Source organism: Polypterus senegalus, chromosome 6 (assembly GCF_016835505.1).
Source record: "Polypterus senegalus isolate Bchr_013 chromosome 6, ASM1683550v1, whole genome shotgun sequence".
In the NCBI taxonomy this organism is placed as follows: domain Eukaryota; kingdom Metazoa; phylum Chordata; class Cladistia; order Polypteriformes; family Polypteridae; genus Polypterus; species Polypterus senegalus.
This window is the reverse complement of record NC_053159.1, coordinates 173,863,114-173,885,030: the sequence shown is the minus strand read 5'-3', so window position 1 is coordinate 173,885,030 and position 21,917 is coordinate 173,863,114. Positions and strand designations below refer to the sequence as shown.

Below are 21,917 nucleotides of genomic sequence, written 5' to 3'. Positions count from 1 at the left end.
CGTGGAGTTTTTTTTAGTTTCCTATTAATTCTAAATTTAGGTATGTATCTGTCCTGCATTACATGTAAAACATTTTTAAACCTGTTCCACTGCTCCTCGACTGTCTCCACACTTAAAAGCTTATCTCAGTCTATCCTCTTTAGACTTTGTCGCATCTGGTCAAAATTCGCCCTACCAAAGTTCAACTTAACAATTTTAGTCTTCATTCCCAAACATTTCTCATTTTACTCAATGCACTAAACCTATTTAGTAAATGTTGTCCACACCATTCAGAATGTCTGCAATTTCTACAAGGTGTATTTATACCTTTGTTCCTGGTTCGCCTACACCCCTCTCTCCTGGAGCTCCGTGTTCTCCCGGCAAACCCTGGTCTCCCTGAAAATGAAAAGACACAATATTTAAATGTATTTATTTGACTTGACATATTATCCAGCCTAAAAATGATATAGCCCCTTTTATTGTTGCCATGCTCATAATTTAGACAGATTTAGGTGTGGGCAACGTAGACAGCTGCCCAATTTGGAATGGTGATTACAGCCTGAGGCAGTCAATCCATTAGGGGCACGCACTCTGGACCCCACCTGGCAGTTCTCAAAGTCTAATACTGACTACCCACTATGGACACAGAGGGGCACCGTATCCTAGGACTTTGATCGGCACTGTCATAAACCGTCAAGAAAAACATCAATTATTTTAAATACCAATTTTAAATATGGCATAATAATAATAATAATAATAATAATAATAATAATAATAATAATAATAATGAGGTTGGGTGCATGCGCTGATAGTGTGTTGCAGCCCCCACCACAAAACGAACCACCTGGATTGGGACCCGAGTGCAGTGAGTGATACCTCAGTTCCACACTGGAAGAGTGTGAGGTTTTTTTTTGTTATGGGGGCTAATGTGCCAGTCCTGCCACCACTCCCCAGGTTTTCCCTGTAAGCTGGAGGACCTGCTTGCTTGGCTGGATGCAGATTAATGTCATACCCAGGACGGAGCAATTGCAGGTTAAGGGCCTTTCCTCTGAGCCACCACTTCACCCACAATAATAATAATAATATATTTTATTTATGCAGTGCCTTTCCCATGCTATAGGAACTTAGTATTAAATAATAACTAAATAAATAACAACTTAAAGAGAGTTTAACAGTAGGGCATAATGGAGTTCTAGACACTTTCCTTATTAATCATATACATGGATGTGGACAGATGTTCCTCCTCAGTCTCTCTGAACTGGCCTTCATGCAGTCATAGTGGTTTCCAGACCACAGAACAGAGAGGAGGCTGTTGTTGGGATGACTGATATCATTGATAATTTCCTTCACTCTGGTCCAGCATCTCTTGGTGTAGATGTCCATGAGGTTAGGGAGTGCACACGCTGTGATGTGTTCGGCTGGCCACGCCACTCTCTGCAGAACCTTGTGGTGCTGCTTGCTGCTCTTGCCAAGCCAGGCAGTAATGCCCCTCATCAGATAACTTTCGATGGTGGATATGTAGAAGATCTTTAGTATATGGGAGGGTTGACTGAAATCCCTAAGGCATCTGAGGTGGTAAAGACATTGCAGTGCCTTCTTCACCGAGGTGTTGGTGTACTTGGACCAGGTCAGGTCCTCTGTGATATGGACACCAAGGTATCTGAAACTGTCCACCCTCTCCACCAGAGTGCTGTCAATACTGAGATGGTCGTAAGCTCCCTGTCATTTACTCCCAAAGTCCACAACCAACTCCTTTGTCATGCTGAGTAGACTGTTGTCCTGGCACCAGTGTGACAGACTCTGCACTTCATCCATGTTGGTAGATATCAAAACTATTACACCTGTATCACCAATGATGTTAAGAGTCATGTCCAGCCATGCAGTCACATGTGTAAAGGGTGTATAGTAGAGGACTCGGAACACAGCCCTGTGGAACCCCCATGTTGAGATTGAGGGATGATGAAGGGTGGCCACCCACTGGAACCACCTGGGGTCTGCATGTGAGGAATTCAAAAATCCAGATACCATGGCTAATATATTAAAACAAAGATTACACATTCTTAGTGTTCGAAGATGAGCAGGTAAAATGAATTGCTGATGATGCCAGCATTTGTAGGGTTTGACATCCATGTTGTTTTGAAGAAGGTGCTACATTTATTAGGAAACGCTGTCTACATAATTACAGTACATTTGCTCTGTTTCCATTGTCAATATTTAAATTCCTGGCTTGAGGTGAACAGTTTTCTGAACTTCATTAAATGTATAGTCACATGTTTACTTTGTTTGAAGAAGTTAACCAGCTATGGCAGTTACCTTTGGTCCAGGGAATCCTTCTCCTTGTGTTCCTCTTGGGCCAGGTGGGCCCCTTGGTCCTTCTATACCCTGCAAGTGAAGTTTAAAAAGTAATTTATTAAAAAGAAAAAAAAAAGCCCCTGGTGGATATTAAGCTGTTCTGTTTATAAGGTTAAGAAGGACAAAGTTACCTTTTCACCTTGAATCCCAATGCCTGGCAGGCCAAGAGGTCCTGGTAAACCTGGAGGTCCAAACTCACCCTAGAATGTTCAACAGATGGAAAAGAAGAATCATTTTGAGATGATTGACACTGTACATCAACTAAGGACAACCATACCAAGCCCTACCAAAAATGTTAATTTACAGAGAGGTGATGTGTGGCACAGTGGTTAGCATGACCGCCATACAGCTTTAGAGTCATGGGTTTGAATCTCTGCTTGTCTATGGGGTTTGTGTCTTCTCCCCGTGTCTGTGTGGATATTCTTTGGACAATTTTCTCCAGCCTCTCATAGATGGCCCATTATGAGTGCAATGTGGATTAGTATTCCATATTTTCATAATTGTTTGTAAATTGTCATTTAATACAGTATATCCATCCATCCATTATCCAACCCACTATACCCTGACTACAGGGTCACGGGGGTCTGCTGGAGCCAATCCCAGCCAACACAGGGCACAAGTCAGGAAACAAACCCTGGGCAGGGTATCAGCCCACCGCAGGGCGAGCACACACACACCAAACACACATTAGGGACAATTTAGAATCGCCAATCCACCTAACCTGCATGTCTTTGGACTGTGGGAGGAAACCCACGCAGACACGGGGAGAACATGCAAACTCCACGCAGGGAGGACCTGGGAAGTGAACCCAGGTCTCCTTACTGCGAGGCAGCAGTGCTACCACTGTGCTACCGTGCCGCCCCACCATCAAACCCCAGCTAGTAATAAGGGCAAGTTCTGAATGTTTATAAAATAAAAGATTTATTCTTCACAAAAAGGATATTAATGACAATGAAGGTGAAGTAGAATTGCCTGTAACAGGGATTCAATCCAAATCAAACAAATCCTGATACAGATGACCAAAGCAAGATCAGTAATGTCGGAGATCCAATAATGAACAGAATTCACAATAAACAGATATAAACTCACAACTCCCAGGCACATTTGAAATGAACTGCCAGGAACTGTGGGAGACCCTCTGAATTTATAGGGCAGAGGGAAGTGATTGGCAGTTAGCCCCGCCTCTTTGGGGAACCACCCACAAAACACATTTAGAATAACACGGGCAGCTTACATATATAAAAAAGCAGAATGAAAGAATAATGCACATAATGAACAAAAGGAACATTAACATAATCAACAAAAATGAAAAAAACGAGACATAAAACGAGAATTGGAACCCCAACCAGGGGAGAATCCCTGGCTGAGACACGACAACCTATTGTCCTGAGAGACTTGTATACATTTAATGTTTCATTGTGATGCCATTTTGTTTGTTTACAGGTGCAGCTATTTTTGTAGAGGTGGTGTTAGCCGTTGCCACGGCAATCAATCCCATAACCATGGAACAAAGGCTGGCATGTGCCATCCTGACTCATCTGAAGCTGGTTTAAAAATAGCGTCTAGTGTGCAATCCTTTGAGATAAACCTGGTTAACAAATAATTTTTTGCCATTTTGCTTTTTGATTTTTGTATGACGTCCTTAGCTGGACGGCAGATCGGTTTGATTTTTTTCGTACTGACTACTACTTGTTTTTCCGTCCACGTTTCATCTCCTGATCCTTTTAATAGAAGCTTTTCACTGTCTCTTGCTGAGACAGAACATTAAATAGAGAATGTGCCTAATGAAATATAAAAAACTTTGTCTGGCACAACATCGCAATGGTGAAACTACTGCAGAGGGAGCGTGGGATGGCGCCTGCACAAATTCTCAACGTTTTCTTAATTTATACCCTCTGTTAGTCGCTCTCTCTCTCTCTGTCTCTCTTTCTGCAGGTCTGCATTTTCCCACACTGCGTCGGAATTCCCAGCTGCCATGGCAGATGCTTGCCAGCAGAATGGCCGGCTTGTAGACAAGTGTTTCTAAGTAGTCATTCAGCCTGTAAGTACATTGATTGTTTGCCCATTCCTGTCCCCTTTTTTAATTTGTGGTGAAGACAAAAAACTATTATTGTTCCGAACTCTGCTTCTTTTCAGCCAGTGATGTATTTACAACATACCTTTTCACCTTTGATTCCAACTCCTGGTGGTCCTCGGGGGCCTCTGGGTCCTTCGAATCCACGGTCTCCCTGCAATACAAAGAGAAGCGTCACTGTTCCCGTGGGCTTGTGAGATCACACTGATTTATGGAGAGGAATTTCGATCTGCCACCTGTGATGATCTGCTTTACAAGCGTAAATCAGAGTTTGGTCATGGGATAGCAGAATACAGTGTGCCAGAGCCAGGCCGACTTCAGGCCTGAAGAAACATAGCAGGGGTCCCATGGATATTTTAATTACAGTAGCTTGCGTATTCAACAAGCCTGTCAGTTCAGTTTCCACCAATGACCCGGCGTGTGACCCCCCTGAGTTAGTATGACATGTGAAATTGTATGTAGACAATTCTATACTGATCCCATAACTAACACTGACAAAGGCATCAGCTACATATACAATAATAATAAAAATAAAGCAGAGTAGTAATAAGAACTGAGGAGAAGGCTAATATACACTGTGCGCACAGTTATTAGGCAAGTTGTATTTCTGAGGATTCATTTTAATATGGAACAAATACAGTGCTATCTGACAATGCAAAATGTTAAAAAAACCTGAAAACTGAATATTTTACAAAGGAAATGTGAGTGTGAACATTCTCAGGGGGATACATATGTGTGCACAATTATTAGCATTAGAATGATGTAGACAAGAACAGGCCATTCAGCCCAACAAAGCTCGCCATGCCTATCCTCTTTACTTTTCTAAAATAACATCAAGTCGAGTTTAGAAGGCCCCTAAACTCCTACTGTCTACCACGCTACTCGGCATCTTATTCCTATGGTTCTTTGTGTAGCCCTGGAATCGGCCTAGTTGCTCTTCTCTGGATGTTTTCATATACTTCGATATCTTTTTTTGTAGAAAGGCAAGTATTAGTGTGCAGAATTATTACGCAACTTAAGGAAAAACGAAAATGTTCCCATCTCAATTGTTTATTTTCATCTGTTAAAGTGAGAATAATAAGCAGCTCAAAATTTACAAAGAAACATTTCTGACATTTCCAAAAAACCAAAAAAAAACAGTGACCCTTCTTTTCAATAACAATCACAAGCCTTCCATTCATAGAGTCTGTCAGTTTCTTGATCAACTTTTTGTGCCGCAGCAATCACAGCCTCCCAGACACTGTTCAGAGAAGTGTACTATTTACCTTTCACCTTAAATCTCCCATTTAAGAAGAGCCCACAAGTTCTCAATAGAGTTGAGGTCAGGTGAGGAAGGGAGCCATGTCATCATTCTTTGAACTTCAAGGCCTTCACTGGCTAGCCACGCAGTTGAGTACTTCGATCCATGTGATGGAGCATTGTCCTGCATAAAAATCATGGTCTTCTTGAAAGATGCAGACTTTTTCCTGTACCACTGCTTGAAGAAAGTGTGTTCTCAGAAAATGGCAGTTGATTTTGAGTCCATCTTCAACCCAAAAAGGACCAACTAGTTCATCATTTATAATACCAGCCCATACCAGTACCTCACCTCCACCTTGCTGGCGTCTGAGTCGAAGTGGAGCTCTGTGCCCGTTACTGTGACCGTTACTGAGCCCATCCATCTGGTCTGTCAAGAGTCATTCTCATCTCATCAGTCCATAAAACCTTTGAAAAATCTGTCTTCAGATATTTCTTGGCCCAGTCTTGACATTTCAACTTATATGTCTTGTTCAGGGGTGGTCGGGTTTCAGCCCTCCTTACCTTGGCCATGTCTCTGAGCACTGGACACCTTGTACTTTTGGGCACTGTAAGTTGCAGTTCTGGAATATGACAGTACTGGAGGATAATGGGTTCCTGGTAACTTCACGTTTGATCCTTCTAAAATCTTTAGCAGTTAATATGCGTCTTTTTTTTCTCAACACATTTCTTGTGACTCTGTTGACTATTTGTAATAAAACGTTTGATGGTCCCGTGATCACGCCATAATATCTTAGCAATTTCAAGAGTGCTGCATCCCTCTGAAAGACTTTTTACAATTTTTGACTTTTCAGAGTCAGTTAAATCTCGTTTTGGCCCATTTTGCCCGAGGAAAACAAGCTGCCTAATAATCATGCACACCTTGATATAGGGTGTTGATCTCCTTAGGCCACACCCTCTCTAACTACACAAATACACATCACCTGACGTGCTTAAATCCAATAAACATTCAAGTTAATGCAGCTTGGAGTGTATGCATATAAATGATAATATGGTCAAAATAATCACTTGCCTAATAATTTTGCACACAGTGTATACAGCATGTGAAGAGATCACCAAAGCAATAACGTGACTAGAAATTTAAAAGACTAACTTGAGAAATCTCTCATGGGTAGTCAGTGGTCATTGAGCTGGATAAAATGGAAATCTATCGCACTGCTACTTTAAACCAGTATGTCCAGGGTCACTGCGTTGGGCTATCACTTGACCAACTAGTACCGGCCTGTTCACATGCGGCCCAGAAGCAACCTCTGAGTGGCCCACTGGCCCAGCCCATGAACCCATCAGAAATGCAGAGAGAAAGCAAGAAAAACACATTTCGTAAGCCTCCAGAAATTCCTACATAAATTCCTACATAAATTCCTATGGTAGTACAGACTATGAACGTAACACTCTGCTTAGCCTAGCAACATTCAACCCACAATGCAGTGCACTGTTGTGTGTCTGGAAGTGGTGGTAGTATGTCTTTGATACATCACTTTGTGACGGTTCCTCGGTCACAACAGTTAGTTGTGGCATCGACTACATATTAAATGATTCTATAATCAACTGTGTGCTGAGTCTTAGTTATATTCCAGTGTCATCAAGTGTGTGCGAAGGTAGGTTTTCACAGATTAATTGTTACTCCAATTAGAGCCTCGTTACTGACAAGCATGGTCTCCGCATTTTTTTTCCTACGACTAATTGGCCCTTCACTCGTACGTTTCGTTCCTGCAGATTCGTGGCTGTTACGAGAATGACAATCAGCTATTGACACTCAAAGCAAAGAATGAATTAGAAAGATTGCATTCGATGCAAACATGCAACCAGTTCTGAAATTTTCTTTAAAACTCAATCAAATTAAGCACTGTTTGCTTTGTGGGACTACATAACTTTTTTGTAGAATATAGAGCTTGTTATTATCCTGCAGTTAATATTTTTCGACTACAGAAATTCTAGGTTTGTAATTTTAAACTATCAAGCACAATATTATGCAGCATGATACACCTATGCTAGTGATGGGAAGTTCGGATCATTTTACTGACTCGGATCTTTGAGTCTCGTTCAGCAAAATGAACGAATCATTCTTCGAGTCATTTCGTTCAATTGTCTTTCCGGCTCAGACTGAGTTGGTTAAGCTTATGTGGCTGTCACGTGATGAACGAACGACTCGGAAAAACCCGAAGACTCGAAACAAGTGAATCAATTCCAATACAGAAACTATAGGAAGTTGCACAAATGCGCATGTGCGACTGAACGAATCACTCCCACGAGATGACTCGTTCTTCCCGAGTCACATTAAAGATTCGTTCAAAATGAACGAATCGTTCAAGAACGACCCATCACTAACCTATGCAGGTGGCCACTGCCTTGTACTCCGGAGATGTTGGGTTCACATCCCAGGTCCTTCCCGTGAGAATTCACAAAGCTTTTTGAGTAGAGTGCTTTATAAATGTGAAGACTTTTTATTATTATACTTGACGAGTTCTCAATTTCAAATTTTAAACGTTGTTACTTTCTCGTATACGAAATACAGGGAAAGTATTAGAATCCTCCAAAAATTCTGTTTCAAGATTTTGATGAATCTCCACGTTTTAGACCTCCCTGAGTCCGAAAATATCATTTATGGAATTATGTCTGTGTGTCTGTCTGTGTGTGTTTATGTGTATTGTCACAATACATAGAACTGTTAAAATCCCAAACTGCATCTCTTTCTATTTCATTGTCTTTTCATTCCTCCAGGCCCCCAATGAAGCATTCTCACAATTGTTGAGTCAGAGGTAACCTCATTGATTATATCTCCACCTTTCTAGATGAAAACACAAGCAATGACTTGTTCACCCCGTCTACTCCATCCATTTACAGAATCTCCAGTTTCACAGGCGATTCTCACTCGTCTTCACTGCTATACCGCAGATCAGTAATGCTTACGCCATTCACCCCTGAAATCGGCCGTGCTTCCAGCTATGCCATTGCCATTGCTAGTTGGTGCCCACAGGAAGCTCTGTCTGCCCCTTCAAGTCGGTACCCGCAGAGTTTTTACTGACGTACCTTCTCCCCTTGTCAAGACAATCCCATTGTCATCAAATGCTTGAGTCAGTACTTTGAGTGCTAAATAACTTTAATTACACATTTTTTCACAATTTGTTGACTGATTGCTGTACTTTTGCAAGTGATTATTCATTTCACAATTGCCTTTTTATTTAGTTTATTTTCCTCCAAATGGTATTCCAAACTACTGGGTCGGCTTTGGCTTTGTTTATTAGCCGTGAAAGATGTAATGGAGCTGTATGTGGTGGCTGGCTTGTTGGTAAGGTGTCTCACGGACCCCTCTGTCTTTTATATGGCCTGTAATATTCAATGTAACAGCAATGACACCATTGCATATCATTGGTAATGGCGGCTACCCACCCATAAGCCGATGTCTTACACATTTCCATGACCCCCAGAACGTAGAGGATTATTCTATAATGCTGCATATGCTCTTGCACGCACAGTTGTGGGACTTCTCAAAATGCAGGTGATGGGGTCTGGAGGCATGAGATGAGGTGGGAGACTCCTCTACCACTCAATGTAGGGCTGCAGCATTGTGGTTACATATGTATGAGGTTGATTAGCATAGTCCATATATGGTTGTATCAGGGAGAAGACTGGGCGGGGTTTGAGGCACATTCATGTATGCACATTTATAAGATGATTGTACTTTATAAAGGTTAATTTTAAACTGATGTGTTATGCCAGGTTATATAAATCGGTTTTTTTTTTGGTGCACGCATTTTCTTGTTTTTTGCTATATGCACACTTCCATGCTCAAATCCAAGTTTTATGAACAAGATCTCAGGTCTGACTTGCTGAGACCCTAAATTGAATTAAGCCAGTCTAATAATATTATATTAAGTAATGTTAAAATAGGCTGTGATTTCAGAAAATAAAATGCCAATGGCCTTTGACATTTTCTGAAAGATTTACTTTAAACCATGTTCTTATACAATTATGACAGAACCCACACATTTTCAAAATGTTCCCACCATGCTTTGAGTGCCCTTGGCATTGTTTCAAGTCTGCGTCTATAAGAAAGTAAAACGTTTATTCCAAGTCATCCACTTTATTTGTAGAAAATGACTTTCAGGTCACAGGGGAGCATCCAAAATTGGAGGCAGCAGAATGCGGGCATTGCCAGCTTCCCAGGCTGTAACCCCAGTGATGGGAACATTCGCAGATATGTGACAGAGAGATTGCTTTTATGAACCCAGTCATAAAATAAGAAAGACCATCACTATGGAATTTAATGAAACTACAAAACATTATCAACATTTATCAGTCCTTCCATTGGTCCCCCTAATCCAAATCAGGGTCACAGGGAGTCAGAGCCTGTCCCAGCAGCATTAACCAGATGGCAGGAACCAAATGTGAACAGGGCAGCAGTATCCTGATAACATTCCAAGGATGGATTTTTGGACCTCAGATAAGATGAACCTCTATTGGTGGTGTCATGCATGCGCATAGAAGGATTGCCTTCCAAGCTAATCAGAGGTATGTAATATCACTTTGGGACATAATGGGGCACTGTCACTAACAGTATCATCTCCTTCTTCCTCCACAGTGCCTAGAAGATGCCCAGTGCAGGCAACTAACCCCGTCCCTTCTGGTGTGAGCCCCTATAAAGCCTGGACATTCCTGTAAAGAAGCGTCTCATTCGATTTTGAGTCATCCGGAAGATGGAGCTCCTTCCAAACCAAACTCGCTCATCCGAGCTAATCAGTGACCACCAGGAAGGATCTAAATCAGCTATTCAGTTTTTTTCTGCACACCATCATGTGCTTGTTTTGTTTTTCTTTTCCGTTTGAATTAAATGAGGCGACCTGGCTGCTGACTCAACATTTCTTTGGACCTGGTCCTTACTCGTACTACATGACCACAGCGAATAATATAGGGGACCTTAACTCTGTAGAATACAAAGCTCAGCCTCTGGCCTAAGGATTAAGAAGCAACCCGGCAATAAAACTACTCTCAGTGGTTTATGGGCACCAAAAATGGATTCAGATGAAGCTTTAAGGTCAGACTGGTTTATTACTAATAGTGTGGTAAAGATCATTACCAATCACAAGAACAAACCGTCCAGGCTCTGATCCCACACACATATAAACACACAAACACACAATGACCAGATGGGAGTGGCCCACTATGGCAGACATTTGCAGAAATTGGTTAAGGATAGATATGAAAGGCACTATATACTGTCAAGCACAAACGCTTAGAAGGACACCTTCAGGGCTCTGATGCAACCCCTGAGTCAAAAAGTGGCACTGTTGTTAACAGCATCTTCTTGATCACCCTGAGTTCAGAGGGACGATTCACCTGACCTCTGCATCCTCCAACGAGGCTCTACACCTTCTGAAAAGCTGCCTTAAAGACCAAGAGATCCCTGGAAGTGGACATTCTTTTTGGGACTCGCATTTGAGAGGCTGGAACCAAAACAGCTATGACCCCTGGTTTCAGAACATCTGTATCCTCTGCAGTTTGTCTATCAGACACACACAGATGTGGAGGTTGCTCTGATCTACGTGCTCCATACAGCCTACTCCCACTTGGACAAAAGATATTTTCAGTGTCTTTAACACCATTCTGTATCATCAACTGGAAAAAAAGCTCAAGGCTTGGAATCTTGATGCCCCCATAATCTTCTAGATCATGGACTACTAGACTAAGAAACAGCAGGTTGTGACTGAGGAACTGTGTGTCAGATATGGTGGTGTGCCATACTGAAGTGCCTTAGGAAACTGTTCTGCCTCCCTCCCTGTTTACCCTCCACACAACAGACTTCCAGTACAATACCAACACAGTTGTGGACTTTGAGAGTGTTTAGGAGCCTTCTAGACCTTTCACCAATAAGGGAGAGGATGTGGAAGTGGTGCAGAGTTACCTGGGGGTTCACATGAACAACAAACTGGACTGGTCTGACAACACAGTGGCGCCAGACAAGAAGGGCCAGAGCAGACTTTACTGCCTAAGGAGACTCAGGTCTTTTAATGTGTGCAGTAAGATGTTGGAAACGTTCTACCAGTCCATAGTGGCCTGTTTGGTATTCTATGCGGTGGTCTCCTGAGGAAGTAACTTGAGCTCAAAAAAAGCACAATGCCTGAACAAACTGATCAGGAAAGCCTGCTCCATCACAGGGCGGACACTAGAGACACTGGAAGCTATTATGGAAAAGAAGATGAGGGCAACACTAGATGCCTTTATGACCAATTCCCTCCATGAGGTGTTCTCTCTTTCTACAGGCTCATTCTACCACTGTGTGCTGAGAAGTACCTCTGGGGGTCTTTTCTGTCCACTGCTATTAAGACATTCAATGCTTCCTCCTGATGTACTCATTAAGTTCATTTTGAAATATCTGCACAATACACATTTATTTATTTATTTATTTATTTATTTATTTATTTATTTATGTATTTCCCAATTGATTAAATGATTGGCTGTATTATTTGTCCTGTTTTTGTCTGTACATTTACATACATTTGGCTGTATTGTTTTTTTATGTTTCTACTGCTGTATGCATCTTAATTTTCCCCATGTGATTAATAACGTTTATCTAATCTAACCTCCAGAGAGCACAGTTCTGAGAGGACAGAAGACCATTTGGTTTTTTATAATTGGCCTAATCCATTATTTTGCACCCTCAATTGCTATTTATTTTGAACCTTTTGCCATTTATTTAAAGGGATTGCCCTGCTGGAACCCCAACTCTTGGGGATGACTATTTTGCTTTTTTTTTTACAATACATTAGATAGATAGATAGATGAAAGGGACTATATGATATATAGATAGATAGATAGATAGATAGATAGATAGATAGATAGATAGATGGATAGATAGATAGATATGTGAAAGGCGCTATATAATACATAGATAGATATGTGAAAGGCACTATATAATAGATGGATAGATAGATATGTAAAAGGCACTATATGATAGATAGATAGATAGATATGTCCATCCATCCATCCATTTTCTAACCCACTGAATCCGAACACAGGGTCACGGGGGTCTGCGGGAGCCAATCCCAGCCAACACAGGGCACAAGGCAGGAACCAATCCTGGGCAGGGTGCCAACCCACCGCAGGACACACACAAACACACCCACACACCAAGCACACACTAGGGCCAATTTAGAATCACCAATCCACCTAACCTGCATGTCTTTGGATTGTGGGAGGAAACCGGAGCGCCGGGAGGAAACCCACGCAGACACGGGGAGAACATGCAAACTCCACGCAGGGAGGACCCGGGAAGTGAACCCAGGTCTCCTAACTGCGAGGCAGCAGCACTACCACTGCGCCACCATGCCGCCCTAGATAGATATGTGAAAGGCACTATATAATAGATAGATAGATAGATATGTGAAATGCACTATATGATAGATAGATAGATAGACATGTGAAAGGCACTATATAATAGAATTTTGAAAACAAGGCCAGCACAATGTGAGCCCTTTATAGATACTGTGTAAATGACGACCAAATATTGATATGTCTTCTGTTGGAGATGGCTGGAGTGGCGACCCGGCCAGGACGCCAAGGAAGACCAGAGGAGGGTTTACGCCTTCCCCAGACAATGTGGGGGCGACTGCCCTGGTTGCTTTGGGGGCCACGGGTGCAGGGCTTTGAAGCTCAACCCTGTAGGGGCCTGAGGTCACCGCCAGGGGGCACCCCAATGCCTGGAGAGACCTGGACCTCAGCACTTCTGCCACACCAGGAAGTGCTGGGGGGGCAAGAAGACTGGGGACACCGGAGTGCTGCCGGGTACGCAGCCAGCACTTCTGCCACACTGGGGCGTGTCGGTGGGAGATTGCCGGGAAGTACCTGGAGCACATCCGGGTGTGTATAAAAGGGGCTGCCTCCCTTCATTGAATGGCAAGAGTCGGGAGTGGAGTAGGACGGAGCTCTGGATGAGAGAAAGAGGCGGCCTGAAGAGAGTAAGGCATTGCTGTGGCCAGGACTTTTTTGGGACATTTGGGGTTGTGTGGTGCACTAAACTTGTAAATAATGGATGTAAATAAATGTGTTGTGGGTGACATTGACGTGTTCGCCAGTCTGTGTCCGGGTCATGTTCCACACTTCATATCTCATGTTAAAAAAGGAAAACCCAATTTCATGGGGTGCACTTACTTTTGCACATGGCTTTACCTTTGGCTAGTGTTCAATGTGGAAACACAGAATAAAAAGGTTGTAGTTTTCAAGAGGCCGTGTTGCTTAATTGTGATTTGGATTGTGAATTTCAAGGATATTGGTTCAGTCTTTCCATTTACTGCTCGTGTAACCAACGAGCACCATACCACTGAAGACATTATGAAGATATGGAGAAAACTATAGCATTGAGATATTGCACTATATGGTCAAAAGTATGTGGACGCCCCTCCAAATGATTGTATTTAGGTGTTTCATTGTTAAAAGGTGCATCAAATCGAGCACAGCGCTGTGCAGTCTCCTTTGACAAACATCAGCTTGTACTGAAGAGCTCAGTGACTTGAAACGTGCCACAGTCATAGAATGCCACCTTTGCCACACGTCAGGATGTAAAGTTTCTACTCTGCTAGATCTGCCAGGGTATTTGTAAGTGTTATTATTGTGAAGTGCAAATATCAAGGAGCTACAACAGCTCCGCCATGAAGTGGAAGTCCACGCAAACTCACAGTTGCTGAGTGCTGAAGAGCATAGTGTGTAAAAATCGCCTCTCCTCTGTCACATCACTCACAACAGAGTTCCAGACTGCCTCTATAAGTAACAACACCACAAGAACTGTGGGTCAAGAATTTCATAAAATGGGTTTCCATGGCCGAGGGGCTGCACACAAGCCTAAGCATTGTCTGGAGTGGTGTAAAGCACACCATCATTGGACTCCTGGAGCAGTGGAAATGTGTTCTCTAGAGTGATAAACCACACTTCACTCTCTGGCAGTCTGATGGATGAATGTGAGTTTGGTGGATTTCAGGAGAACACCACCTTCTGGACTGTAAGATTTGGTGGAGGGATAATGGTCTGGGGCTGTTTTGCAGGGTTTAGGCTCGGCCCCTTGGCTCCAGTGAACGGTACTGTTAATGCCACAGCACACAAAGAAATGTACACAATTGTGCGTTTCCATTATTGTGGCCAAACTTTGTTGAAGGTCCTTTTTACTTCCTGCATGACTGCAACCAAATACAAAAAGCCAAGACCATAAAGACGTGAAGGAACTCAAGTGGCCTGCATAGAGCCCTAACCTCAGCCCTACTGGATGAATTGGGACGCTAATTGTGAGTCAGATCTCCTCGTCCAATCAGTACCTGACCTCACAAATGCTCCTTGACCTACCCGAATGGACACAAACTCCCACAGATACTCTGCAAAATCTTGTAGAAAGGAGAGTTGAGGTTATTATAGGAGGGCCACCTTCATATTAATGCCCAAGGTTTGGGAAAGGGATGTCCAAGAAGCTCATAGAGGTGTCCACAAACCTTTGGCCAAATAGTGTAATATCCTTTGGGTAAAATGTCAACCAAAACCAACCCCCCGACCTGTAATTACATAAAGACCACCTTGTCCTCTAATAAGGAAAATGACAAGCCTTTGGCTGTTAAAAAAGCACAAGTGCAACAGCTGTTTTTTTCCCCCTGGAATTAAAGCCATAAAGGTCTGTGTCGCGCTCAGGGTGTCATTAATGTTTTTTTCAACAGCAGTGTGCCAATTAAAGCCTCCTTTGGGAAGAGAAAGATCAGCCTCAGCCGACGGTTTGTGCAATTATTTCACATAGAAAGAGGGGCCGCCGGCCTCAAGCATGAATGTGTGTGGTTAGCACTTTGAAACAGGATGATGTATAGTCCTACATTTCAGGTCAAATCGTTTTTTTTAAACTGTATGGTATGTTGCTTCTTATGTTTTAAAACCCTGCAATCAGTCATTTTTGAAATCCATCTGTTAGAAGCTTTTTATTATGTCAGTTAGCATGTTAAATGCTTATGGCCCACACAAAAGTAAAATAACATTCTCCAGCCTGGGGGGCAAAGGGGCAAAGCTTATCCAGGAACTGACCTGGGATGGGCCAACACAGGGTCCATTCGCATGGCGCTAATTTAAAATCACTCATCAATCGGAAAGCAGTGGCACAGTCTCTCCATTGTCAGCAGCGGACCGTTCTTTTGTCTCCATAGTGTAGTTTGGACCACCATACTGACTCACCACAAGCCAAACCCAGACAGGTGACCTCCATTAGAATAATTCTGGGACTTTGAAAATCAGTGGGCTACAGCAATGAGGATTTAGGAATGAGTACTTATGAGGAGGAGGACGCACTGATAAAGTGTCTTGCCGCACCCACCACATGACAAACCAACTCAGGACCCGAGTGCAGCCATCCAACGGGTGACACCTCAGCACCACACCAGTTCAGATGGAATGGAGCCGTGTGAGGTTTTTATGGTGGCTGGAGTGCCAATTCTGCCACCAACCCCCACGTGCTTCCCTGCAGGCTGGAGGGCCTACATGCAGGGCTGGATGCAGATTAATGTCATACCCAGGATGGAGCAATTGCAGGTTAGGAGCCTTGCTCAAGGGCCCAACGGAGTGCAGTCACTTTATGGGCTTCAAACCGGCAACTTTCCAATTGCCAGTGCAGATCCTAAACCTCAGAGCCACCACTCCACTATGTGATTACAAGGGGGGAGCCAAAAATATTGAGAATTTTGTTCTGGAGGCCTAGTTAGTTGCTAGGTGTGTGTACTAGACTGCCCTCTGCATCATTTGGCAAAGCGGCATCCTTGAAGTGCCCTAACGATTGCGTGATGCAGTGTGGAGAAAACGACCCAAATTGTGGAGATCAGGCGAGTGGCTTCGGCATCAGGACGACGCTCCCCATCACACATCATTGAGAATGCGGTAGTTTCTCACGAAAAACAAGATGACAACAGTCCCTCCTACTCCCTGGACCTTGCAGCCTGCGATTTCTTATGTATTTCCAAGAATGAAGAGCGACCTTAAAGGAAAGCGTTTTCAGGATGTAGAGGAAGTCAAGAAGCAAATGACGGAGGCACTGAAAGCTATCACTTCTTTGCAAGACTTTCAGAACAGTTTTGAACAATGGGAAAAAACGGAGGGACAAGTGTATTGCGTCTCTGGGAGAGTATTTGGAGGCAGGGCTGCCTTACAACATGGGCACGATGGGCAGTTGCCCAGGGGCCCCGTGCTAATCTATGTTTGCTGAGTGCTTGTGTAGGTAGGGGTCCCAGTGCATTGCTTTGTCTGGGGGCCTATAATGCTGTTAAGATGGCCCTGTTTTGAGGGTGATTACATTTTGGAAATGTTCTGAGAAATAAATATATGATTAAAAAAAAAGTCTCCCCTTGTATGTGATCAGTTATTTTGTGTTTTGTATTTGTAATTAATTGAGACCACTTTGCAGAGATCTGTTTTTATTTTGACATTAAAGACTGTTGATCAGTTTTAAAAAAGCAAATGAATCCACTATGACACAATGCTGTATAATAAGAAGATGCAAAAACTTCCAAGGATATGAAAATAATTTCTTTTTTTTTCATATTATATTCCGAGTCAGTCAATCCATGAGGTGACATAGATGGCTGTCTATGGCACCATAAACCTAAGCGTGAAATTTGTCTAACTGGGGACTGACAAATACTTAAAACTCTTGGAAATTACTCTGTAATCTCTTCCAGCTTTATGCAAAACATCAATTCTTGAGTGTAGTTCTTCTGAGATTGCTTTTTGAGCGAGACATGCTTCAGTTCAGCAGATGCTTCTTGTGAATAGCAAACTCAAAATGTCTGAGCCTTTTTTATTGGTCAAAGTATCTCTAAACCACGCCCCCTATCTCATTTCATTAGCCGGACTCCAGCCTTTGCTAACTCCTGACTCCAGTTAGCTTTAGAAGTGTGTTGAGAAAGGGGGCTCCTTTACACCAACAGCAATACGCCTGCATAATACCTCACTGGGACTGGCACAGCCAAGTCAACAGTTTTCTTTCTTTTCAATTTTCTTGAATTACAGTCATTCTGGTGTGTGTTCTGACCATAATGTGAGCATATCTTTCTTTCTTTCTTTCTTTCTTTCTTTCTTTCTTTCTTTCTTTCTTTCTTTCTAAAGCAAATCTATTTATCTATTATATAGTGCCTTACATCTATCTATCTATCTATCTATCTATCTATCTATCTATCTATCTATCTATCTATCTATCTATTATATAGTGCCTTTCCTATCTATCTATCTATCTATCTATCTATCTATCTATCTATCTATCTATCTATCATAAAGTGCCTTTCAAATCTATTCATCTATCTATCTATCTATTATTTAGTGCCTTATCTATCTATCTATCTATCTATAATATAGTGCCTTTTCATCTATCTATCTATCTATCTATCTATCTATCTATCTATCTATCTATCTATCTATCTATCTATCTAGTGTTTGGGACTTGTGTTTCCTCCCTCGGTCACAGGGTTCACATACTTTTTCTTATCACTGTATAAATGAGCTCACTTTGCTGAATGGTCTCACTATAAGCTCCTTGTGCTTTTATGTAAGTCTAATAATGTAAATCCATCTTTCTTTCATGTTGTGCTTTTCACAGACCACATCATCTCAAAGCACGCCTTTAAGAAAATACTCCTTCAAAATGAAGGCATTCACAGGCTGTTTTGTAGTAAATCATTATAACTTTAGAATATGGGTATTTTTTTACCAAAATGGGAAAGACGCCAAAGAAAGCTTCTTTTAATCAAGCCGGTTGCCCAAGTGATGCTACAATTATTTCCATTTTTGTCAGGTTTTGACTTGATTGTGATTAAAAAGTTTGACTTAATGTGTTTGAAAAACCGTCCCTAGTTTAAGGAGTCAATTCAATTCATGTCTATCATAAGGATTTAATATCAAAAGAATGAATTTCAATTATGTTTATGTATCTGCACATACTTGTAAACTTGTAAAACTTATGCCTACAACTGATTTATACCTTTTAATATTTACCTCAAATAACTTTACATTTATGCCCCTGGAATCTTTCTCTAGCCCATAAATTAGAAATTCAGACCTCACTGCTCTCCACTTGCCACAGCTTGCTACAAATATACAAAACTGTTAACGTCTGTTTGACAGCAGATTTTATTATGAAGAGAATGAAAGGTCTGGAGAAATGTATACCTGCTAAAGGACACATTGGCAAGGACTCAGCGGATATGGTGCAGTAAAAAAAGGAGGCTGGCGAAATATTTACAACAGGATAGCTTGTGGGCATTCCAGGGCTATGTTTCCTTTAATAAAGACAAAAACCTCCTGTCAGTTTAGAAAGATTAATGAGGCGGCTTACCAAACATTAGGGTCGTTCCTTGTTGCTCATAAACATAAAAATGTATGTTGTCCATGAATACTGACAGCGATTTGTTCCTGTTTATTCCAAATTCTACCTCTACTAAACTTCCTCACCTTCTTGAAAATGTGACAATTTACAGAACACAACTGGAGAAAGTAGTGTAAGGAAATTACATCTGCATCAGCAATAAAGGGCTGTTTATCTCCAGGAAATAAAAAGTTTGACTTCAGGAGAGGATGGTCTCCTATCAATTCACCAAGTGGACATTCACCCGGCCTTATGTCTTATTGGAATTAAAGAATTAATGAAACATATATTATTATTATCATGTTGTGGTGAATTTTCTGGCTATTTTCAGAAGAGTATGTTTCTGTAGTTATGTCTTTGTAAAATCCTTCTATGTAACATCAGAACAATCAAGACAAGAGCAGGCCATTCAGCCCAGTCAATAATTATCCACAGTTTTGTGATCATTATGTTAACATTGGCTGTTGGTGTGTCTGTGGTCATGGTGGTAAAGTTCTGACCTTGATCTGTCAGCTTCTCTTGTTGTTTCTCAGGAGTAAACATGGCCAGTCCAAACCCCAAAGAGTGTCAAAGAACAGAAATGAGCAGTGGTCCACTTTTTATGGGTTCAGGATCTACCAGGGGCCAAAATTTTCATTGGTTCATCGGAAACACTTGTTCAGTGTAAACTAGGGCTGAAACGATTCCTCAAAAAACTCAAGTAATTTGATTACTAAAAATTATTTGTATCAAAGCCTCATTTGATCCATATAACTACACCTCAGCAAGTGCAGAATAGTGATTATTAGTGTCGCACAACGTTCATATTCTGTGTGGACACGTGACGTGAAGATGTGATTTGATGGCACGGCTTGCAAAACAGAGAAAAAGAGGGAAAATAGTGAGGGGCGAAGTGAAGAGACAGTCCAGAGAGAAATGGCAGAAAGTGTCAAATGTTTGGGATCATTTCAAGCTGAAAAGAATAACAAACACTCTGTACAGTGTGTCTGCTGTAAAAATGAACTAACCTACAACAATAACACAATGTCAATGCTTCAGCATTCAGTCTACACATCCAGTCCACAGAGTGGAACTGACACAAGGTAATGTTAACACTAGTATTTAATTAAAAACAATATCATTGTGAGTTGAGATGAAGGCTAGTAAAGAATGTGAGTTAACTGTGGCTATAGGTAATGGCTAGTTAAGCACATAAATCAATATGATTGGCAGTTATTATGTCTCTAAGTTAGCAAAGTTTTGTTCAAGAAAATAACCACAGAAAATAAAATGCAGCAAATCTGAAAAAGCTGGAGCTTCTTTCATATTATTATGTTAGTTACACACACACACACCTATGTCACAGTGATTCATAAAATACTACAGAGAGCAAAATATTAGGTGATGTAAATAGTAATTGGAGCTAAAAATGCACCAATCCAATAAAGCAGGGACATTCAGTTCCGCTTGTTTGCAGTGAGTAGAGACAATGTTTTCTTTAAAACCCAGAACGCACTTAACGCACTAAATGGGTTTAGTTTTGACTAATAATTTTATTGTATGCAATTTGAGCCATAAAAATGTTAATTTTTCTAAAAAGGAAATCAATTAGCTTTAAGAGAGACATCTTATTTTCATTTTTGTATATTTGTTATTGGTCTTAAATAAAGCAAAAGTATATTTCATATATGATTTCTCGGTTAATTGATGGACTAATCGGTACACTACTCGATTACTTAAATGGAGTCCCGCTCCGTCTTCAAAGTAAAATACTACTTCTGTATTAGACAGAAACCCTTTTATGGATGTCAGCCATCACCTTGGGTTCTCCTTGAACGTGAATGGCTTTACTCTGCACTCTGAATCCAGTAGCCTGTGTTTGTATCCAACAGCTCCAAATGTGAGTACGGTCAAACTGTGAGGACCACTGCCCAAGTGAATTTCATGGCGGTGACAAAAACAAACCAATGCATCCTTATGTGTTTTGTTAGTCAGCTTTGATAGAGCTGAAGGAAAGCTTTCAAGGTATATGATGGATTTATAGATTCTCCAAAGGTGTAGAGGCAGTCCGCCAAGATAAGACACCAAATGCACTGAGTCACAGCCCTCGTGGGAACACCTTTAGAGCAGGGACGTGTGGTCAGGAGAGGCAGGTGAGGCTGAGCCTCACTTGTCATCATGAAAAGTAAAAAAACTAATAATGATAACATAAAATATATTTGTCCACTGGTCCGTGCTATAAATTTGTTTTCTATATAATTCCAATAATTTTGGTCATTTTTATAGTCAAAATTGCTGATTTGGCACATTTCCTGGTCATATACAGGCGAGAAACATGAGGTGCAGCAGCAACTAGCCTCACCTCACCTCAAACTGCGCTCTCCCTCACACATGGGGTTGATGTGTGTGATTGGCGCGTGCCTGTTGATGTCTCTCTGTATGTCGCCACTATGTTTGCAGACACGTTTATTATAAACCCTGACTTTCCACAGTCTGGCTAATATCTTCAATAAATGTGTGTGACATATGTAGTCTTGCTGATCAGACATAAAACCGCAATGAAAAGGCACGAGTTGAGGCAGACAGTACTGTGCCACACTGAAGGGGGTGCAGGTGAGCCCAACAGGGTCTTGTTGCTGGCTGTTTTTCTTGGTGATAATCGCCACAGAGGCGGAGAGACTTTTAAAACTAAAGGAAAATAAGGATACAAGATAGACATGGAGATTTTTGTGGAAAAGGACAGGCGCATGGACTTCATTTACAAATAAAGGTAAGACAATAAATGGTTTTCAATTTTGTAAAAAAAAATGGGATCAGACTAAGAAAAAAAAATTCCAATATTTAAAAACTTGATTTTCACCTTAAATAAAA

At 41.6% G+C, this 21,917-nt stretch overlaps 1 protein-coding gene across 1 annotated transcript in view; it reads right to left on the bottom strand.

Annotated features, from left to right (window-relative positions):
• Positions 1-21,917, bottom strand: part of col28a2a (collagen, type XXVIII, alpha 2a) — a 149,586-nt gene that overhangs the window by 57,849 nt on the left and 69,820 nt on the right. Inside the window, exons 15-18 of the mRNA XM_039757571.1 lie at positions 4,491-4,559; positions 2,463-2,531; positions 2,293-2,361; positions 307-375 (exon numbers count right to left, since the gene is read on the bottom strand). Of these exons, the coding sequence (XP_039613505.1) occupies positions 307-375; positions 2,293-2,361; positions 2,463-2,531; positions 4,491-4,559 (276 nt within the window). The remainder of the gene's footprint in view (positions 1-306; positions 376-2,292; positions 2,362-2,462; positions 2,532-4,490; positions 4,560-21,917) is intronic.